Source organism: Acinonyx jubatus, chromosome C1 (genome assembly GCF_027475565.1).
Source record: "Acinonyx jubatus isolate Ajub_Pintada_27869175 chromosome C1, VMU_Ajub_asm_v1.0, whole genome shotgun sequence".
Taxonomy (NCBI): domain Eukaryota; kingdom Metazoa; phylum Chordata; class Mammalia; order Carnivora; family Felidae; genus Acinonyx; species Acinonyx jubatus.
Window position 1 is genome coordinate 207,301,757 of NC_069381.1, and position 22,548 is coordinate 207,324,304.

The 22,548-nt window shown below is 41.7% G+C and overlaps 1 protein-coding gene across 4 annotated transcripts in view; it reads left to right on the forward strand.

Annotated features, from left to right (window-relative positions):
• The window catches only part of DAW1 (dynein assembly factor with WD repeats 1), a 46,855-nt gene that overhangs the window by 9,071 nt on the left and 15,236 nt on the right, over positions 1-22,548 (forward strand). For all 4 annotated transcript variants that reach the window (XR_008295596.1, XM_053215902.1, XM_027048636.2 and 1 more), the window contains exons 2-6: positions 2,226-2,298; positions 5,940-6,084; positions 8,013-8,071; positions 15,055-15,177; positions 18,909-19,008. Coding sequence is in view for 3 of the 4 variants with exons in the window: in XM_053215902.1 (XP_053071877.1) it covers positions 2,226-2,298; positions 5,940-6,084; positions 8,013-8,071; positions 15,055-15,177; positions 18,909-19,008 (500 nt within the window). In the remaining variant the exon portion in view is untranslated. The remainder of the gene's footprint in view (positions 1-2,225; positions 2,299-5,939; positions 6,085-8,012; positions 8,072-15,054; positions 15,178-18,908; positions 19,009-22,548) is intronic.

A 22,548-nucleotide genomic window follows, 5' to 3' on the forward strand; every position in this document is an offset into this window, starting at 1 on the left:
CCCGCCGTGGGGCTCGAATTCACAAACCGTGACATCATGACCTGAACCGAAGTTGGATGCTTAACCGACTGAGCCACCCAGGCGCCCTGAGACTCCAGCTGTGTTTAGTTAAGCCAGATATTAAAGAGATTTGAAAAGTGTAAAGCGATGTTACTTTTCTTGGTTATTTCTATAAAATATGTATTTACATTAACATGATATGACTTTATTATTGCTATTTTAAAACAGTTTAATACAGAATTTAAATTTTCTCAATTTTAATGCGGAAAATATTACAGAAATAAAATTTCTTTGGCCTCCTCAATAATTTGGAGAATGTAAAGTGGTCCTAAGGCCAAAACTTGTGAGATCCACTGGCCCACATTTATAGAGGTAGTACAATAAAGTGGTTAAGAGGCTGTTTTCAGGTCCCCCCCCCTCCAGTAACTTATCTTTTTGTTGTTCAGATGGAATATAGTCTATTGATCTGTCTTCAAGTTCACTGATTCTATCCTTTGTCCTCTCCACTCTCCTACTGAACTTATTCAACAAGTTTTTCACTTTGTCCTTTGAATTTCCAGTTACATAATACCCATTTAGTGTGTTTTAAAAACTTCTATTTTTCTGAGATTTTTAAAATTTTGTTCATTTGTTTCAAGTGAATTTGCAAATGGTTGCTACAGCATTTTTGACCTCTCCTTTAAAATCCTTGTCAGGTATTTCCAGCCTCTGATTCACCTCCATGTCTGTGTTCATTGATTATCTTTCTCTGGTTCTTGGTGTGAGAGGTGATTTCCTATGGTATCCTGGCTATTGGGGTTTGTCGATGGTCTTTTCCTGTTTATTGTATCCTGGACATTTTGGTTCTTACGTTAGCAGACTCTTGATCCTATCTGAATCTACTTTGGCAGACAGTTACCACGTTTAGATTTAGCGTAGAAGTTCTGGTCTACTTGTGGGCTTTAGTTCCAAGGGCAGCTTAGTGTTTTGAGCCCTTGCAATGCTCTTCCGGTCTGCTTTGTTTTTCTGATGCTGCTAAGGCCCTACTCAGTTCCAGCTGGTGCCACCTGTAGGGTAGGAGGTACTTCCCAGGATGACTGGTCTCACTGAGTGACCTTCTGGGGGTGGGGAACAGGACTCTACCTGGTTACACTGCTGGTTGAAATGCAGGAAGACACTTGCTTTGTCGCCTGGTTGTGGAGTGGGGTCTGGGATATCCCAGGACTTCACTGCCGCTCCCTTTGCAGGTGGATGAGACTGCCCACCAATGGCTTGGTTGTGGAGTGGGGTCTGAGCAGTCCGGGGACTTCTCTGTCTCTGCTGCAGAGAGATAAGATAGTGCCCCGGGGCCCCAGCTGAGAAGCTGAGGTCGAGGACACCTGGGGCTTTGTTGCTGGGCTGCTGCAGGCAGATCAGAGCACTGCTGGGGCCCAGCTTTGCAGGAGAACTGGGGCAGCCCCGGGCTTCCACGGAGGGAATCAGACTGCCTAAGGGGCCCCGGCTGTGGAGCAGGGCTTAGGGCTCCCCATGAGTCTGTTTGTTTGACTTCCTTCTCCTGGTCCTCTGGCCACAGAGAGCAAGCTTTGCTGTGGCTCGGTTTTTGTTGGCTGTGCTCTTTGGTGGTTCTGGGCAGCAGGTCAAGCTCCTCTCCTGTTGAGGGACACGTGGGAGACAAAAAGAAAACCCAGGGGACTCACCATGCTGTGATTCCTCAAGTCCTGAGGCCTCTGGCCAGTCCACCTTCTACCCAGTTTGTGATTATTTTAGCATCGCCTGTTGAAGACTTTCAAGGGTATGTAGCTGTATTTAGAGGAAGGACTAGGGAAAAGCGAGTTCACACGACCGTGTTTTAAAATCAGACATCACTGCATTATGTTTTATGCTGAGAAATTTTCATTTTTTAATTATTTACTTTTGAGAGAGAGAGAGAGAGACAGACCGACAGAGCCTGAGTGGGGGAGGGGCAGAGAGAGAGGGAGACACCGAATCCGAAGCAGGTTCCAGGCTCCGAGCTGTGAGCACAGAGCCCAACACGGGGCTCGAACCCACGAACCGGGAGATCATGACCTGAGCCGAAATCAAGAGTCGGACACTGAACCGACTGAGCCACCCAGGTGCCCCGGATGCCGAGAAATTTTACAAACTAAAAAAATAGAGGTGAAAAAAAGGTTACGGCAAAGTAGACTAACTTCTGACGTTGGCGTGTCATCCCCGGTGTCTTACACCACGTTTGTTTATTTTTACAGGAATTATGTTGGAATATGAAACGAGTGGAGAACTAAAGACCAAATGCATCGATTTGCTCAACCTCAGTCCCAGGTAAACCTGCCATGTGGTGCAGCCTGGGTTTCTGAGCCAGATTTGTTATTGACAAACGCTGGCGCAGGGCCGGGTATGGAAGGGCTGCGTGCACTCACCGTGCAGTGCTCAACACATGTTCTGCGGTGTACTGTTTCCTGCTTGCTTCAGTGAGACCTGCTGGAGTGCCTTGCTGGGTGAGGACGAGGTGGGAAAAGGATCGTCCGTCTGCCCTTTGTTTTTCTTCCTAAATACACCTGTTGTTGTTTTTAATCTTTTGGGTTAGAGCAGTTTTAGAAAGCTGTGAAGACAGGAGCTCCCCCACGCCCCATGCCCTGCATCCCAGAGTCTTAACTTCGTAGATTTGTGTGGTGCGTTGGTCAGAGTTAATGGACCGGTATTCACACATTATTACTAACGAAAGACCATATCTTATTCAATTTTACTTGTGTTTTGTTGTTGTTGTTGTAGTTGTTGTGGTGGTTTTGTTTTTTGCGTAATTAGCTTTTTCTCGTCCGAGATCCCACATTACATTTCACTGTCAAGTCTCCTCAGGCTTGTGGTGGTGGTGACAGACTCTCAGACTTCGCTTCTTCTTAATGACCATTTAACATTTTTGAGGAATGCTGGTGATTGGAATTTTAAGAATAGTACTGAGCCTGTTATTTCCCTGGTAGACAAATCTCATGGGGCTGACTGTATTCCACTCCCCTCATTAATTGTCATGGGGCAGAAGTGGGAGGACCCCATCTTTGTCTCCAAAGCTTGTTGTGCGCCCAGAGGAAATCCTCTTGTGAGGGCATATTGCCCAGAATTCATTCCCTTTAGGAAATCCTGTGCAAAACTAAGAAAAAAAAAGTCATCCTCTGCAAAACTCCACTTCAACAGACAGGATCAGATCAGTGATTATCCTGTGGGAGCCCAGGCTCAGATAAGGTGAAGATATTTTGAGTGGAAGAAAATTGTAAAGCGAAACAAAAATGCCACAATATGTGTTTCAGAGCTGTGGGCCAGCGAAATAAGCGACTTTCCACTGTGACTGACCTGCTTGGCCATGATTAGTGGAGCGGGGACAGACACGGGCAGCGAAGAGGACCTCTCACAGAACCACAGTTAGATAGTAGATGAGCTGCTCTCCAGTTTGAAACCTCTCTCATGGCCACGGCCACTTGAGCGGTCTGGAGTCTGTGGTGAGGACCGGTCGTGGCTCGGATGGTGACGGCCCAAGTAGAGTTCATTGCCACTGCCAGGTGACCCCACAGAGAAGGCGGTCAACTGTTTGCTTTTTAATCAAAGAAGAAATGGTGGCAAAGATAAGGCATCGAATGTCATCCACAACAATCATTGCTCTATCTATTTTTCGGGGGAGACAAAGTCTCAGATCAAGTCACGATTTTCGGTGCTTTTTGCAACTGGCACATATCACTGGTAAGTGTGATTCCCGCCAGCATGCTGAAAGTTCCTTTGTTAGACATTCATTTATTTAGTCTGCAATGATGTTTTGTGCACCACCTCCATGCAAAGTTCTAGGTTAGGTTCTGTAAGAGGTTCTAAAGATATTAATCTTAATCCCTACCTCAACGAATTTATTGTCTAGCTTACTAGAGAAACGACTTGTATAAAACATGAGTGGCACAGATAAATGTCTATATGAGAAGATATCTTGCAGGTAGAGATTCAGAAAAATACAGATTTTGTATTTAAAAAACTGTAGATCCTTGGGGCGCCTGGGTGGCTCAGTTGGTTAAGCGTCCGACTCTTGATTTCGACTCAGGCCATGATCTTAGGGTTGGTGAGACCAAGCCCCGCATCAGGCTCTGCACTGACAGTGGGGAGCCTGCTTGAGATTCTCTCTCTTCTTCTCTCTCTGCCCCTCTTCCATTCTCAAAATAAATAAAATCAACATTAAAAAGAAGTGTAGATCCTGGGGATGCTGTAGTCATCCTATGTAGTGAATAAATGTCTCAAAGTAAAAAAGAGAAAGGATGGATCTTATTTCTAGTTCTGCTCAAGAAGCTGAGTGAATTCTGCATATAAAAACATTTGCATGACATGGGGCACACTCGAGTTACTGTATTAGAATTAGAAGTAGAATTCCACAGGGTTGGGATGGACAGATTAAATATCTGGTTAATTTAGACCTTGCTGGGAAATCTGTTTTGCTTTACAACATTTGTTGGAAACCTTTCCAAGAGGCACTATTATCTTTCTAATTCTTACGGAAGTATAACTCCTTTGACAACAGACTCTGGAAATTCATCGAACTCATCATTGTAAACTGTCTCTGATTCATTCCTGTTCTAAATATTCACTCCTATTCCGATAGATTGTATTTCTTGAGAGCCGAGATGACATCTTTTACACTCACAGGGCCCAACCGTAGTAGGGACTCAGTAAATGTAGGTGGGGTGAATCGTCTTCTAACTCGGTCCCTTACACAAGACTGGAGCTCAGGAGATGTTTATTTACGAAGACCAAGGCCTGCTTATCAGAGTTTGCATTTCTGGGCAATAGAGGCTGAGACGGAGGCAGGTGGGTGAGAGGTTTATTGGGAAGTGACATCTGTGACAGATGGGATGGAACAAGGCTCAGCACGAGGAGCCATCAGCCACGATGACGCAGAGGTGATGACATTTTCTGCCAAGCCCATGAGGGAGCTCCAGAGTAAAGCTCATTGGCAAGAGTCGCTTGCGGGGCAGAAATGGCCAGGCTCACCTTGGGCTCAGGCCTGGGCTCGGGGCCGCTGGGGAAGAGCATGCCTCGGGCTCCGATGCTGAGGTGGATCCCGAAGGAGCGGCCATCGGAGACTGTCAGCTACCTAAACACCTGCCCCCCAGCGGGGCCCCAAGTCCTTTCTTGAAGGGAGGGAACCGGACAGTACATCTTCGAGACATGTTCGTGACATGTTTTGCAGAATGACCCCATTTTGGATGCTTTGTGGCTTATAGACGCTATTCTTTGTCTTGAACAATCATTATTCTGGGCTGGCAAAATTTACCAGAATCGCTACAGGTTATCTGAATACAGAGGGAAGCCTCGAATCTGCACATCCCCAAGCAGTTTGTTTTTAAGAAAATGATGTTGTGGCCCGTAACAATTATTAATGATAATCATCGTCATTCTTTGAGTGTCCATTTTTTGGTTCGCTACTTGCTCCTTCCCTAAAAAAAGTATTTCAAACTGAACCTTTTTCAAATCTCAGTTGCTTCATCACCAAAGTAATTCTGACAAAAGCGTTATATTAGAGGACTGTTGTAAGATTAAACAAGAAAGCATATGGAAGGCACAAAGTATAGTCGTATTGGGAACACTCTGCATATGTTCATTAAAGAGACAAAGGAAGCAGGAAAAATGTAAAGAGAAAGAGCTCAGTATGCACTTGACCTTCTTAGGTAAGCAAATCAATATCCTTGCTCCCCTTTCCACCGGGAAGTCACAATTAATGAAGAATCATTCTGAAGAACCCAAGCCACTTTCAGGCAGACTTGATTTCTTTATTGATTTGTATCCCCCCCGCCCCCCAGAAATCTCTTAGTAAAGCTGATGGTGTTTTTACATTTTATAAATGTGCTTCATAAATGCAATGTCATGCTTCATGGGTTGCGTGTGTGTGTGCAAATTTTGGTATAGAAAATAGTAACTTTTGTGTGTGGGAATTTCAGTACTGACGTCAATGCCTTAGTAGAGGAGATACAGAAAGCGGAGCCGGTAATCACAGCTTCACGATCAGACCAAGTAAAGCTTTTACTACGGAGATTACAAGACAAACTCAGGCAGCACAGCAACCACCAATTCTATCTTTTTAAGGTAATGCATGTTTTATTTATTTTTTTAATTTTTTTTAACGTTTATTTATTTTTGAGACAGAGAGAGACAGAGCATGAACGGGGGAGGGGCAGAGAGAGAGGGAGACACAGAATTGGAAGCAGGTTCCAGGCTCTGAGCCATCAGCCCAGAGCCCGACGCGGGGCTCGAACTCACGGACTCACGGACTCACGGACCGTGAGATCGTGACCTGAGCCGAAGTCGGACGCTTAACCGACTGAGCCACCCAGGCGCCCCAGGTAACGCATGGTTTAAAATGACCAAATAGAAGAACTTCAAAGAATTGGTTGACATCCGATCAATCTGAGATAAAATGCAGATTATATTTTCTCTTTCCCTTGGTGTCTCATATATATTTGCCAAGACTAAGTCTCAGCAAGTGTTTATTTACTGACTGAATGAAACTGAAACGTGTTTCTCAAGAGAAGTTAAAAAAAGATTGGTAGTAAGTTTAGCTATTCTTTACGATGTTCCATTTAAAGGATGACCATTAAGGTAGCTTCAAGTTATTGAATAATTGAAGTTTCTTTTCAGTTGGAGTAATATTAAGAAGTTCTGTCTCATGGAATATCAATACTTACTATTTTCTGCTTCCATGTGAACTAAACTATATTTCAGGAAATTATTTATTGATACGGCTTATATAATAATTTTAATGCAATGTAAATGTGCCTATTTTTCTCTATAGTTTTCTCGATGATTAAATTTAAAGTATAACAAATGTAGTCAATTACTCAGGAATAGCTTTTAGTTTTTCTTAATTATTTAACAATATTTAATAGTTTATTCTAATATTGCTTCATATCACACTGGTTTTCTTTTTATGATTTAAATGAATTTTGAAGAAATGCCATTGTTATCAGGGCACCTGCGTGGCTCAGTCGGGCGAGCATCCGATTTATGCTCAGGTCATGATCTCACAGTTCATGAGTTCGAGCCCCGCGTCGGGCTTTTTGCTGTCAGCTCAGGGCGTGGAGCCTGCTTTGGATTCTGTGTCTCCTGCTCTCTTTGCCCCTCCCTTGCTCGCTGTTTCTCTGTCTCTATCTCTCAAAAAGAAATAAACATTAAAAGATTAAAAAGGAAATATTATTATCTATATATTTGGCATATTCTGTCTCATAAAAAAATTACATCTTTTGTAGTCATCCCTTTAATGTATTATTGAAAGATGAGGAAGTTATTCTTGTAATATTTATTTTTCCAGCAGGTGGCACTATTTAACTTCAAATATCAGCTCTATAACTAGCGTGACCTTGTAATTTATCTTCCAATGGGAACATTTTTGATAGTGAAAGCAGACACTATTGATAATTATGCCCCCGCAGCAGACGTAACTGGGACTGTCCCAGCCTAGCCAATCACTCCATCTGTGAACAGATTATCCACTTTATGTATGTTCGTTTGATAAATATTAAGGTATCCACTCTGTGCTTGACAGTGTAGGAATTGAAAGATAAATGAAATAAGAGCCATCCTGACTCTAGAGGAGCGTTAGGATTCCAGAAGTATTAATTAATTGCAAAATCTGCATTTGAAACGTATTGAGTGTATTTCCTCTATATGCTTTTTATGCCTATGGACAAAATCATGTGCAGTATTTAAAAGACAATATTATAAATTAATGCTATTTGGTATCTTATTTAATAGCAGTAATTTATCTTAAAAGCCATTTCATGGAAAACACAGATCCAATATTGTTTTTGTAATTATGTTAACTACCAAATGTTTTATTGGTCTCAATGGTAGGAGATACAATGTAGTTTTTTCTCGTCTGCTCAGATAGTGAATATTGTCCACTTATTATGTATAATTAAGATAAACTTGAATATCTTCCTTGGTTTGAAATTAAAATTAATGATTTAAACTTTTTTTTTTGAGTTTAAAACAAATGCTGTTTTCTTTCATTGAAGGTTCTCAGAGCACATATACTGCCATTGACTAATGTTGCACTTAATAAATCGGGGTCTTGGTAAGTTTCTGTTATTTATGTATGTATGTATGTATGTATTATTATTATTATTTAAAAAAATTTTTTTAACGTTTATTTATTTTTGAGACAGAGAGAGACAGAGCATGAACAGGGGAGGGGCAGAGAGAGAGGGAGACACAGAATCCGAAACAGGCTCCAGACTCTGAGCTGTCAGCACAGAGCCCGACGCGGGGCTCGAACTCACAGACCGTGAGATCATGACCTGAGCCGAAGTCGGATGTTTAACCGGCCAAGCCACCCAGGCGCCCCTCTGTTATTTATTTAAAACTTAAAATTTTAAAAATTTTAAATGAAAAAATTATTTATTTATTTTCTTGCACCCAAAGTCGAAAAGTTGCTTTTATTTTATTTAATTTTTAATTTTATTTGAATCCAAGTTAGTTAACGTATAGTGCAATAATGATTTTAGGAGTAGAGGTTAGTGATTTATTACTTACATATAACACCCAGTGCTCATCCCAACAAGCGTCCTCCTTAGTCCCCCTCACCCATTTAGTCCATCTCCCCCAACACCCCTCCAGCAACCCTCAGTTTCTTCTCTGTATTTGAGAGTCTGTTATGGTTTGCCTCCTTCTGTTTTTATCTTGGTTTTCCTTCCCTTCCCCTATGTTCATCTGTTTTGTTTCTTACATTCCACATATGAGTGAGATCATATGATATGTATCTTTCTCTTATCTTTCTCTGACTTTTTTCACTTAGCATAATACACTCTAGTTCCATCCACATTGTTGCAAATGGCAAGATTTCATTCTTGTCGATCCGTAATATTCCATTGTACATATAAACCACATCTTCTTTATCCATCAGTCAGTGGACATTTGGGTGCTTTCCATAATTTGGCCATTGTTGATAGCACTGCTCTAAACATTGGGGTGCACGTGCCCCTTCGAATCAACATTTTTGTATCCTTTGAATAAATACTTAGTAGTGCAATTGCTGGGTCATAGGGTAGTTCCTTTATTAATTTTTTGAGATGAAAAAAATATTAAAAAAATTTATTAGACTTTATTATTTATAGTGGTTTTAGGTTTACAGCAAAATTGAGCAGAGGGTACAGAGATTTGCCACATACGTCTGGCCCCCACACACCCTCAGCTTCTTTCACTGGCATCTTCCCCCAAGGATTGTGCATTTCCTAATTTGATGGGCCTACATTGACCAACACATCATTATCACTCAAACTTCATAGTTTACATTAGGGGTTGCTCTTGCTTTCTTTCATTCTATGGGTTGACAAATGTTTAATGACAGATCTCTACCATTAAGGCATCACACAGAGCAGTTTCTCTGCCCTAAGGATCTTCTGTGCTCCATCTATTTCTTTCTTTTTTTTTTCTTTTTTTTTTTAATTTTTTTTCAACGTTTATTTTTGGGACAGAGAGAGACAGAGCATGAACGGGGGAGGGGCAGAGAGAGAGGGAGACACAGAATCGGAAACAGGCTCCAGGCTCTGAGCCATCAGCCCAGAGCCTGACGCGGGGCTCGAACTCACGGACCGCGAGATCGTGACCTGGCTGAAGTCGGACGCTTAACCGACTGCGCCACCGAGGCGCCCCTGTATTTATTTCTATATATCCCTTCCTTCCTTCCTTCCTTCCTTCCTTCCTTCCTTCCTTCCTTCCTTCTCCCTCCCTCCCTCTCTCCCTTCTTCCCTGCCTCCCTCCCTTCCTCCTTCCCTCCCTCCCCCCCCCCCTTCTTGTCTCTATTTTAGAGAGAGAGCAAGTGATCAGGGGAGAGGGGCAGAGAGAGGGAGAGAGAATCCCAAGCAGGTTCTGCCCTGCCAGGACAAAGCTGGATTCGGGGCTTGATCCCATGACCCTGGGATCATTACCGAGCTGAAATCAAGAGGCAGACACTCAACCAACTGAGTCACCCAGGTGCCCCTCTATATTTCCCTTTCTATTCTTCATTTCTAATTTTTAACAACCAAGGTTAAATTTTTTTTAAATAAAATTGTATATATATTTAAGGTGTACCACATGATTTGACATACATACACATAGTGAAATAATTGTTGCAGTCAAGCTAATTAACATATTATCTCCTCACAGTTACCACTTTTTGTGTGTGTGAAGAAAGCACTTGAAATCTATTCTTTTAGAGTATTTCCAGTATTCAAGCCAGAATTATTATTTTATTTTATTTTTTATTTATTTATGTTGTAATTTACATTCAAGTTAGTTAGCATATAGCACAATAATGATTTCAGGAGTAGAATCCAATGATTCATCCCCTACGTATAACACCCAGTGCTCATCCCAACAAGTGTCTTCCTTGATGCCCCTTGCCCATTTAGCCCCTCCCCCCACCCCCAACCCCTCCAGCAACCCTCAGTTTGTTCTCTATATTTAAGAGTCTCTTGTGTTTTGTCCCCTCCCTGTTTTTATATTGTTTTTGCTTCCCTTCTCTTATGTTCATCTGTTTTGTATCTTAAATTCTACATATGAGTGAAGTCATATGATATTTGTCTTTCTCTTACTAATTTTGCTGAGCATAATACACTCTAGTTCCATCCATGTTGTTGCACATGGCAAGATTTCATTCTTTTTGATTGCCAAGTAACATTCCATTGTGTGTGTGTGTGTGTGTGTGTGTGTACACACACACACACACACACACACACACACACACATATATATGGCACACACACACACATATATATGGCACATCTTCTTTATCCACTCATCTGTTGATGGACATTTGGGCTCTTTCCATACTTTGGCTATGCACTCCTATGAACAGTGGGGTGCATGTGCCCCTTTGAAACAGCACATCTGTGTCCTTTGGATAAATATTCAGCGGAGAAATTGCAGGGTAATAGGGTAATTCTATTTTTAATTTTTTGAGGAACCTCCATACTGTTTTCCAGAGTGGCTGCACCAGTTTGTATTCCCACCAGCATTCCTCTTTTTCCACATCCTCAACATCTGTCATTGCCTGAGTTAAATTTAGCCATTCTGACAGGTGTGAGGTGGTATCTTATTGTGGTTTTGATTTCTATTTCTCTGATGATGAGTGATGTTGAGCATTTTTTCATGTGTTGGTTGACCATCTGGATGTCTTCTCTGGTGAAGTATCTATTCATGTCTTTTGCCCATTTCTTCACTGGCTTATTTGTTTTTTGGGGGTTGAGTTTGATAAGTTCTTTATAGATTTTGGATACTAACCCTTTATCTGATATGTCACTTGCAAATATTTTCTCTCATTCTGTCGGTTGCCTTTTAGTTTTGCTGATTGTTTCCTTTGCTGTGCAGAAGTTATTTTGATGAGGTCCCAGTAGCTCATTTTTGCTTTTGTTTCCCTTGCCTCTGGAGACGTGTTGAGTAAGAAGTTGCTGCGGGCAAGATCAAAGAGGTTTTGCCTGCTTTCTCTTCGAGGATTTTGATGGCTTCCTGTCTTACATTGAGGTCTTTCATCCATTTTGAGTTTATTTTTGTGTATGGTGTAAGAAAGTGGTCCAGGTCCATTCTTCTGCATGTCGCTGTCCAGTTTTCCCAGCACCACTTGCTGAAGAGACTGTCTTTATTCCATTGGATATTCTTCCCTGCTTTGTCAAAGATTAGTTGGCCATACGTTTGTGGGTCCATTTCTGGGTTCTCTATTCTGTTCCATTAATCTGTGTGTCAGTTTTTGTGCCAGTACCATACTGTCTTGATGATAACAGCTTTGTAATTCATCTTGAAGTCCGGAATTATGATGTCTCCAGTTTTGTTTTTCTTTTTCAGGATTGCTTTGGAAATTCAGGATCTTTTCTGGTTCCATACACATTTTAGGATTGTTTTTTCCAGCTCTGTGAAGAATGCAGGTGTTATTTTGATAGGGATTGCATTGAATATGTAGATTGCTTTGGATAGTATCGACATTTTAACAATATTTGTTCTTCCAATTCTTGAGCATGGAATATTTTTCCTGTTTTTTGTTTTGGTATCTTGTTCAATTTCTTTCATGAGCTTTCTATAGTTTTCAGTGTACAGACTTTTAACCTCTTTGGTTAGATTTATTCCTAGGTATTTTATGGTTTTTGGTGCAATTGTAGATGGGATCAATTCCTTGATTTCTCTTTCTGCTGCTTCCTTATTGGTGTATAGAAATGCAACTAATTTCTGTGCACTAATTTTATATCTTGTGACTTTGCTGAATTCATGGATCAGTTCTAGCTCAGGCCAATATTATTAACTATAGTGATTATGCCTGTGCATTACATCTCTAGATTTATTCATCCTACATAACTGCAAATTTATGCTCTTTAACCAATGTCTCCCCATTTCTCCCACTCCCCAGTCCTTGGTGACTACTGTTCTACTGTCTGCTTCTATGAATTTGACTTTTTTTTAGATTCCACCTGTGTGTGAGATCAGACAATACTTGTTTTTCTGTGTCTGGCTTATTTCACTTAGCATAATGCCCTCCAAGTTCGTCCGTGTTTTTGCAAGCGGCAGAGTTTCTTTCTTTCTCATGGCTAAATAGTATGACATTCATTCCCTGATGGATATTTGTTGTTTCAATGTTTTGGCTGTTGTGAACAGTGCTGCAAAGAACATGGCAGTGCAGATACCTCTATGAGACCCTGATATCATTTTTTTAAATTTTTTTAACGTTTATTTATTTTTGAGACAGAGAGAGACAGAGCATGAACGGGGAAGGAGCAGAGAGAGAGGGAGACACAGAATCTGAAACAGGCTCCAGGTTCTGAGCCATCAGCACAGAGCCCAATGCGGGGCTCGAACTCACGGACCGCGAGATCATGACCTGAGCCGAAGTCGGACGCTCAACCGACTGAGCCACCCAGGCGCCCCTGATGGCATTTTTTTTATATACACCCAGAAGTGAGATTGTGGGATCATACGGTAGTTTTATTTTTAATTTTTTGGGGGACCCACCATCCTATCTTTCATCACGACTGTGCCAGTTTACATCCCTGAAAAGCTAAGAGGAAGTGTCTGCAGAAGAATCAAGGGTACACTGCCTTGTCAACCCTTTTGTTTGGTTGAGTTTCCTTGTCAGAATTTATCATTTATCTGTTTACCTTTTATCGTTACCACTTGACACTCAGACTGTTTTTTTAAATTTTATTTATTAATTTATTTCTTCATTTAATTTATTTGTTTTAATTTATTTAAATTTAAGTTAGCATACAGTGCAGTATTGGTTTCGAGAGTAGGACTCAATGATTCATCACTTCTGTATAACACCCAGTGCTCATCACAAGTGCCCTGCTTAATGCCCATCACTCACTTAGCGAACCCTAACCCTAACCCTACCCCTAACCCTATGCCGCCTCCCTCCCTCCATGAACTCTCAGTTTGTTCTCTGTATTTAAGAGTCTCTTACAGTTTACCTCCCTCTGTTTTTATCTTACTGTTCCTTCTCTTCCCTTATGTTCATCTGTTGTGTGTCCTAAATTCGACATATGAGTGAAATCATCTGATACTTGTCTTTCTCTGACTGACTTTTTTTCACTTAGTATAATATACTCTGGTTCCATCCACATTGTCGCAAACGGCCAGATTTCATTCTTTTTTATTGCAGACCAGCTTCTTACTTCTGTGCACTTTTTTCTGTGTTGGGGAAGTAGCTTTCCTAATGGAATATTTAAGGAATAACTAAGATAGTATTTTTAACTTTAAAATATTAGAGGTCAAGGGGTGCATAGGTGACTCAGTTGTTTCAGTGTGGTCAACTCTTGATTTTGGCTCGTCATCTCAGGGTCGTGAGATCGAACCCTTCATTGGGCTCCATGCTGAACATGGAGCCTGCTTGAGATTCTCTCTCTCTCTCTCTCTCTCTCTCTCTCTCTCCCCCCTCCCCACTTGCATGTGTTCTTTCTCTCTAAAATAAAAAACTACATATGAGAGGCCAACGTACAAATTATTCCTGTAGAAGAATGGTCATGTAAGAGGATTGCTAATCTTCAGTAAATATTCACTGACACTTACTAGTTTGCCAGTCATGTTCCAGGTCCTGGGGATGATGGCAGTAAACCAGATGGGTAGAAGAAAGACTAGCAAAGAGGTGAATGTACCTGCTCAGGGTGTGCTTTGGGGTCAAGTTGAGGTCCCAGAGACGCCAGTGCTGTTGGTCTTGTGGGCCATGAGCAGAAGTTTGAATTTTCCTCTAGATTGTTAGGAAGCCATCAGAGGGAAGTTAAAAAAAAAAAACAAAAACCTCCAATTTCGGTGTGGAAGATAGACTCATAAGGAGTAAGGACCATGTGTGAGCCAAGATCTATTAGAAGATGCTTTCATTGTTTAGGCAAGAGATGGAGGCAATGGAGCCTGGTGAAATGCATCCATACTAGGGGTGTATTTTGAGATTGGGCTCACAGAATTTACTAATAGATTGTGTGTGGTATATGAGGGGATTAGAGGAACCAAAGATGATGCTAAGATTTTATGGGCTGACCAATGGGAAGAACGATACTGTTTATTGAGATCTGTTAGAATTTCAGAAAATGTTGCTGATTAATATTATTTAATTCGTAATTATTTATAAGAATGATTATTGGCAGGATTACTCTTAATCTGATTTAGTGGCTCCGTTTTGGTTTAGGGATAAAATTTAAAAAGTTCCTAATAAAAGGATGTAGCTATTGTTCCCAATTTAACGGTTCTCCATACACGATTTCATTTTGTAAAAAGCAAGATGGGGCACCTGGGTGGCTCAGTCTTGGTTAAGCGTCTGACTTCAGCTCAGGTCATGATCTCACGGTTTGTGAGTTCGAGCCCCGCCTTGGGCTCTGTGCTGACAGCTCAGAGTCTGGAGCCTGCTTCGGATTCTGTGTCTCCTTCTCTCTCTGCCCCTCCCCTGCTCATGCTCTGTTGCTCTCTCTCTCAAAAATAAAGAAAGATTAAAAAAAAGAAGAGCAAGATAAATGGGGTTATAATCTTGTAGGTAAAAAAACAAGGTCTTTATTAACACGCTGCTGTTGTCACTTTGTGATCTATTTGTCTCCCGCGTGTTAGCTTTATTACAGGAAGCTATGATCGGACGTGTAAACTTTGGGATACTGCATCTGGAGAGGAGCTTCATACCCTGGAGGGCCACCGGAATGTGGTTTATGCCATAGCATTCAACAATCCGTATGGGTAAACAGACATTCAGTCATTCACTTCTTCCTCATTAATCCATTAAATCCTTTATTTTCTCTCCATTTATTCATGTCTTCCTCTGGTTTTGGGGGGATGAAAAGAAAAAGAGAACTAAAATTTCCAAGTGCCTGGATGTGTGCTTTGAAAGCTTTTTAAATACCCCTTTCGGTGCTTAAAGGAGTTTGGGGATAGGTCTTCTTTTTCTCACATAAAGTATATAAAGTTTAAGGACCTTTCTCAAAATCACGGGGTAGTTAAGAGGCGAGCTAAAATCCCAAGTTCAAGCAGGGCTGAGTCCCGTCCCCTGGGAGTTCTCTGACAGGCATTTATGTCCTATTGATGTTTAGAGCACTGGCTTCTGGAGAATGTGACATACCCCCGGAGCATGGTTTACCTTGTTCAGAAGTTAATTTACAGTCTTAGCTGAAAAAAAAAATGGGTCCAGTAGCATGCTAGATAACAGTACAAAATATAATAGCATTTTTAAACCAGCCTGTAGTTAACTGATTCAACAGATGAACCAGTGTTCTCTCTAGCTCTCCTTCTGCATGATGTACTGCTGGTACCCAAGGCTCCCTGGATATTTGCAGAAACTGGGCCATCCACTGGTGTGCTCAGCTTTTCTTCCCACCGGTTAGGTCTAAGTCCACCATGAGTTACTTGTATTTGTCCATAAATCTGCTTATGTTTGTTGTGATTTCAACTTTAATGATCGAATTGAATTAAATAGTGCTTAAACTAATGAAATATGCATGTGAAAAGAAAGATGTTATTTTTTCGTGAAAACGTAGCTAAGGTAAATCTTTGAAAAATTGCTAGTGAGTGAAGTTGTAGGTGAGGTCAGTGTAAACATTAGAAAATGAATGGAAACATTTCGAACTATCTTTGTACTCAGATGGTCCTACAAGTGTGTTTAAGTTCTCAAATTGGAACTTGTAGAGGTTGGGTATGATTTCTGTAAGGCAGATAATGAGCTCCAGGTAGCCAAAGAAAAGGCCTTTGCCTTGCGTTTTTGAGTAAAAGTTTTTAATGTGTGTCTTTTTTCATGACTGACCACTGTGACTTTTTCCATTCACTAAGCTGTCTCAGTAAATATGTCTCTTTTATGATAGTATTATGATGACTAGAACACAACAGTAAATGGCTTGAAAGTTAGAAGAGAAAGGCCAGTGGGATTTCTCTTGGTGGAGGTTCTGAGGATGAGGTGCAACTCCAGCAGAAGCTTGGAGGTGGAAAATAAAGGAGGTGGGAGGGCACCCTGGGGGAGGGCACCCTCCAGCTCCATGGCCTAGGTGGGGCTTTGCCCGGCTCCCCCAGTGCCCCTGGCTCTCTAGTGGATGTTTCCTGGTGAGAATCAGAAGTGGGTGAGCTCAGAGTGTTCTGCGTAGTTTGAACTCTGTTCTGGATGACTGAGTTGTCATGAAGGCTTTGTGTACAAAGGAGGGATGCAATGCAAGTGCCATTTTGGGAGGGCTGTTCTGGCAGAGAGAAGGGGTCAGAGGGTTTGGATTGGGATGAAACAGAAGGCAAGGAATTTAGTTAGGAGGCAGATAAAAAGATACATTCATGGGATGATGAGAACAGTCTAGGGTAGGGGCAGGGGCGATAAAGGTAATCTTATCAAAATCTGATGCACTTAAAGTAGAAATTTTATACCATATATGTTAAAAACTTGCTTTGTGGGTTGCTAATGTCATTATATCTTTCTAATATGTAACACAGTTTAAATCATATCAATTGTGATGGCACAATCACACTTAATTGGTACATTAAAATGATTAAGTATTCCAATTACATTGCCAAAAACTTAACTTTGATGTATGCAGTTTTACATTGTAGAGAATGATAGTTTTTATAATGCCTTATTGCACCAACCTGTGGGAGAGAGATTTAATTGATATTATAAATGATAATGCTTTACCTCTACTATAATTCCTACTTTACTTGCAGTGTTATTTAAAGGACTTTAACAGTATGTTCTGCATGATATAATATAATATCCTATAATATTATACTTACAAGACAGGATATTTTTGCATATCTATCTTAGAACAAAGTTTTGGGGGGATAGAGAGGGGAGGAACTCTTCATCTTTTGGCCTTTCTATTGGATTCTACCAAGACCCCCTGACAAAAAACTTGCTTGTCCGATTACATAGTCTGATGATTTATGTATGGATTAAAGCAGCCTTTTTCACAGCACTTTGGGGCACTGGGGTTTCAGCAGAGTGAGTTCAAGATTCAAGATCGCCACCAAAGAATGAGAGGGTGTGTGTGTGTGTGTGTGTGTGTGTGTGTGTGAGAGAGAGAGAGAGAGAGACAGAGACAGAGACAGAGAGACAGAGAGACAGAAAGACAGAGATAGAGATAGAAGAATCAGGTTAGTTCTTACATGTTTTATACATTGGGTCAGAAGTAAGCTTTGATTCTATAAAGTAACTCTAAAAACTGTGAAATCAGTGTTATCTTTTATAATGTAGTGGTGAATGGGTGTAGAGAGCAGTGTGTGATCCAACAGGAACTGAGAGAGAAACAGCAGCAACTTGAGACAATATGTCTGAGGGGGAGGAGGGCTGGAAAGTGGAGGGAAGGAGCTGACAAAGAGCACACAGTGCTCTCAGCATATCTGAGCAGAAGTTGGACATCAGCAGCTAATGAGAAACGCTCAGAACAGATGGGGAGAGAGTTAGTGCAGACTTTGGGTTGACAACCAGCCTTGAGTGTTAGGAAGCTCGAGGTGGGTGGGTGGGTATTCTCCAGAACAGTCTGTCCCTGGAGCATGGAGCATGGACAGAAAGGACCTGACTCCTTTAGTATCAGAGACCACAGAAATACTTATGTGGGTGGCCTGAGAGCGAAGGAGAGATACAGGGCACTAATGTTAGTTTGGATAAAATATAAATCCTATGACTGTGTCAAGCACATCGAATTTGCTTTAAGATACGTATTTGGGTCTTAAGACCCAATGAGGGTCTTGAACAATGAGCTTGCAGTATAACCGGTGACCCCGTTGGGTGAAGCATTTTGATGGGTTGCTATAAAAGACAGGGGTCAATGGTAAAGGAAAAGATTTAGTTCCATGGTCAAAGGTTATGCGGGCCAACCTACTCTTATCTATCTGGTGTTGATAGTAACCCTGCTCTGCGGTGTACATGGAAAGCCTCTTGTTTGAAAGGGACTGAGGTCTCACCATATTTCCTCTGAAAACTGTCTTCCTTCACCAAAGAGCTGACAATTGGAATATTAGCAGCATTATTTTTCCAAGGAGACACTAAATTCTCAAAAACTCATCTAGCCATGTGGTTCATTGGATTTATACCTTTTCATTTTTCTTCTTTTAAATTCAATGTTATCCTTGTCAGTAGATCTAATAGAATTTTTCCGTTTCCTGCCTCTCATACATTTTTAATTTCCATTTGGTAGGAGTTGTCTAAACTAAAAAAATTACCATATTCATTGTGCTAGTTTAAAAACTGATTGTAATCCCAAACATAAATTTATACTTTCGACGTAAAACATTTTAAATTAAATGCATCATCTTATATTATTGAAAAATCAGACCTTAAAAGTGTTATCCACCGAAACAAACGTAAGATTGTTTGTTGTTTCAAAAACGAAGTAAATTTCTGAGTAGATGCAGACCTACGTATTAATGTCTTGTCTTAATTCAGTGTCTCATACAGTGTGTTTGAATTTGTTTTCAAAATCTACCTTTGTTTTAAATTTTAGTGACAAAATTGCCACTGCATCCTTTGATAAGACTTGTAAGCTATGGAGTGTAGACACGGGAAAATGTTACCATACCTTTAGAGGTCATACAGCAGAAATAGTGAGTATATTTATTTTGTTATATTTTTTATGTTGTTGTTTTCCTTCTTCTTCTTCTTCTTCTTCTTCTTCTTCTTCTTCTTCTTCTTCGCTTTTCTCTTTCTCTCTTTTTTAATAGACTTTATTTTTTACAGGAGTTTTATATTCACAACAAGACTGAGTGGAAGGTACAGAGATTTCCCATATATTCCCTCCCGTCCCCCCAAAACCAAGCATGTCCCTTTATGAACATCCCCCACCAAAATGGTACCTTTGTTACAATTGATGGACCTATGTCAACACATCATTGCTATTTCTTTTTAGGAGTCCATTATATAAAAGTGGTGGTTCTACCTTCATGATTAATTTTATAATTCTGTCCAGTATTTTTAGCTTACATTTATTTCATATGGTGACATTTATGTAAATTACAAGCTATTCGAGTGTTTATATATTAAAGATGTCGTTCAATAACCTGCATCCTGCATTGACCAATTAGATGTGTAATATGATAAACATTTAAGTGCAATATCCAACCTGACTTCTTCTTTTTCATTGACTTGCTTTTGAAGGATTGACTTGATGGGGGTTGATAAAATTCTTAACATAGCTTTTAAAGTACCTTTTTAAAAAATATATATATATATATGTATATATACCACGGGAAATATTTAGGCTGATTGTTTCCCGGATATCATTAGAATTCAAATTTGCATAAATAGCTTGATACTCTAAATAGCTTTCACTATTGGGAGGCCTTGACCTTGGCCAATTCTGTGTTACAGCTTATAACAATTAGTGAGATAATTGGCACCCCATGGAACAAATGATAACTTTTAAAAATAAACAAGCTGCTTATTTTAGGAGTAAAATTTATTTATATTTATCCTTCAAACTCATGGTGTACTCATCCAATAAGGGCTCATGCTATGTTTAATACTTTGCTAGACACTGGGGGATAATGCAGTGAAAAACTGTAACCGACTCGTTAATTGCGCTCAGTGTGCACAAAGCGCTGTCCTAAGCCCTTCACATATATTAGCTTAGTTGCATCTCATAACAACCCTAAGGGCTAGATATTTCCCCCTTTTACAGTCCAAGATGCTGAGGCATAGAGTATGTAATTTACCCAAAGTTATAAAAAAGACATAATCCTCATTCTCACACTCCCTTGGAACTTTGAAAAAGTTTTTTTTTTATATATGGTTCCTAGGAAAATATTGATTTTTTCATAGTCAACAACATTAATCCAATAAATATTTACTAAATATTGGCTGCGTGTCAAGCCCTGGCCTACGTGTTTGGCATGCCAAATAGAATCACACATAGATCTTGTCCTGCAGGGATTTTGTACTTTAGTAGAGGGAGTAGAGGCACCAATAAGTAAGTTCAAAGATGCTTTGTGGGTGTGCTAGAAGTTCGTGGGGAGTTTAGTGTGGTCACAGAGGGGAGCACCCAGTAGGGGGGTGCTGAGGAGAGACTTTGCTCGTGTACTCAGGACGAGGAAGCAGCACGCCCAGAGGAGGTGTGCAACGGTGGTGGGTGCTTTTGAACTCGGGTGACTCTGTGTGGCCAGAGCAACGCTTCCCAGCCTCGCCCTGGGGTGATATACACAGAATACGCCAACGTGACCATGCAACGCATGGGCAGGGGTGCTGGCTGAGGACCCCTTGTGCTGCCCAGCTGCCTGGATTCAAGGCACCTTATCTTGGCACCTGCAACCCATTCAGAGCCACATCGCATGGTGAGCATGATCGAAGGGGCCCGTAGTTTTGATTCCTATGCTGTACTAAGGAATTAGGGCTTCATCCTGTGGATGGTGCTGTGCTGTTGGGACTCTTAAGCTGGGGGATCGCGTGGTCCCTTTGAGTCTTTGGGAAGATCATTCTTTTGGCAGTGTGCAGCATGATCGGAGGTAGGGGCCGGTCGGGCATCTTGTTTCCAAGCAGAGATGACGGAGGCGTAGGTGGTGGAGGAGTAAGACTGGGTCAGCAAGTAGATGTGAGGCCTGAAGGAAAAAAGGGCCCCCAGAGAGATTCCCTGGTTTCAGACAATGGCAGTACCATTCACCAATTCTCTATATAGAAGGAAAAGCAGCTCTGTGTTCATATGACTCACGTGTCTTAGACTGATGGGTCCAAGCTGCCTGCGTGATGTCCATCGGAGGCCCTTTGGGCTTGAATTGAGTGGCAAAGTCTGGGCAGGAGACACGGATATGTGGGTGAGTCAGTGGTATTAGGGTGGCAGTGGGGACCACCGAGGAAGTGAAATTTCTGAAAGGAAAAGGGTCAGTGTGGGGAGAAGTGTGATGGCATCTTGAGCAGACGGAGAAGAGAAGAACCCTCCAAAAGATACAAAAAACAGATAGGAAGCAAAAGAAGAAAAGCAGAGCAGAGTCATGGCTGTCAAGAGGGAAGAAAATATGGAGAAGAAAGGGGTCAACACTGCAGATGTCAAGGAGGTTAAGTGGGATGACCGACAGAGCCATTGGATCGGCCCTTTAACCAAAGTGGTTCCAGCAGAGTTGAAGAGTGGGGGATGGGCAGTCAGGGATTTGGTGGTGAAAGGGAAAAAGTAGTCGAAAAGGGGGCACATAGAGTCAAGGGAGGGTTTGTTTTTATGTGGGAAAAGCTCAAACATGTTTCTAGGCCACTAGGAGGGATCTAGTCCAGAAGGAGGGAAAAAATCAGTGGGCACGTGGCTCCTAGGTATGTGGGCAAGAGGGTGTCTCAGAAGGGCGAAGGGATCCCTCTGCACCTGAGACGGACGGAAGGGAGGAGAGGCCCAGGTGAGGAAGTCCCCCCCTCCCCATAGATGAGTGTTCTCAGGGAAATAGTAGGAGGCCAGGCTATCTGTGGAGGAGGGGTGAAACAGACCGGGGACAAGAGTGGGGAAAGGGACAATGTACTGAGGCAGAGGCACGTTCACGTCGGGAAGGGTGCTGAGCACACAGCTGAGGACAGAAGGCACGAACGAGCAACGCCATAACCTGCTGTGCAGTTTTCTGAAGCTGAGTGGTGACGGAGGGCAAGTGAGTGAACGCAATGGCCGTTGCTACAGTTGGTGGGAGTCTTACCGATGGCGCAGTGGAAAGACAGGGAGTGAGGTACTGAGGATACTGGCAGGAGCCATGTTCTCAAGATGTCAGCTGAGTGGGGGATGCGGGGCCGGGAAAAAGCAGGGGTCTGAATGAGATGGAAAATGTCCTGGGGATGGCTTGGTGAGGAAGGAAGCAGAAGTCCTGGGAAATTGTAACTCGGGATTGATGTATTGGTAGTGAATTTTCTAGAGGAAGTGATGTCAAAGTCCAGGGTGTGGCCATGGGAGTGATTATGAAAGGGAGTGCAGGGTCACGGGTCTGGGGTACTGGACTGGTGCCTCACAGGAAGGCCGCGTAGGACTTGGACTTGAGACTAAAATCCAGTAGCCAAAGTCCTTGGTGAGTGAGGGGGAGGATTGAAAGGACTGTGAAGTTAACACCCCGGAAGCCGGAAGCCAGAAAACACGAATCTCATCTCGAAGGAGATGGGTTTGCTTTTGTTCGTGTTCTGTGGTCTGGAAG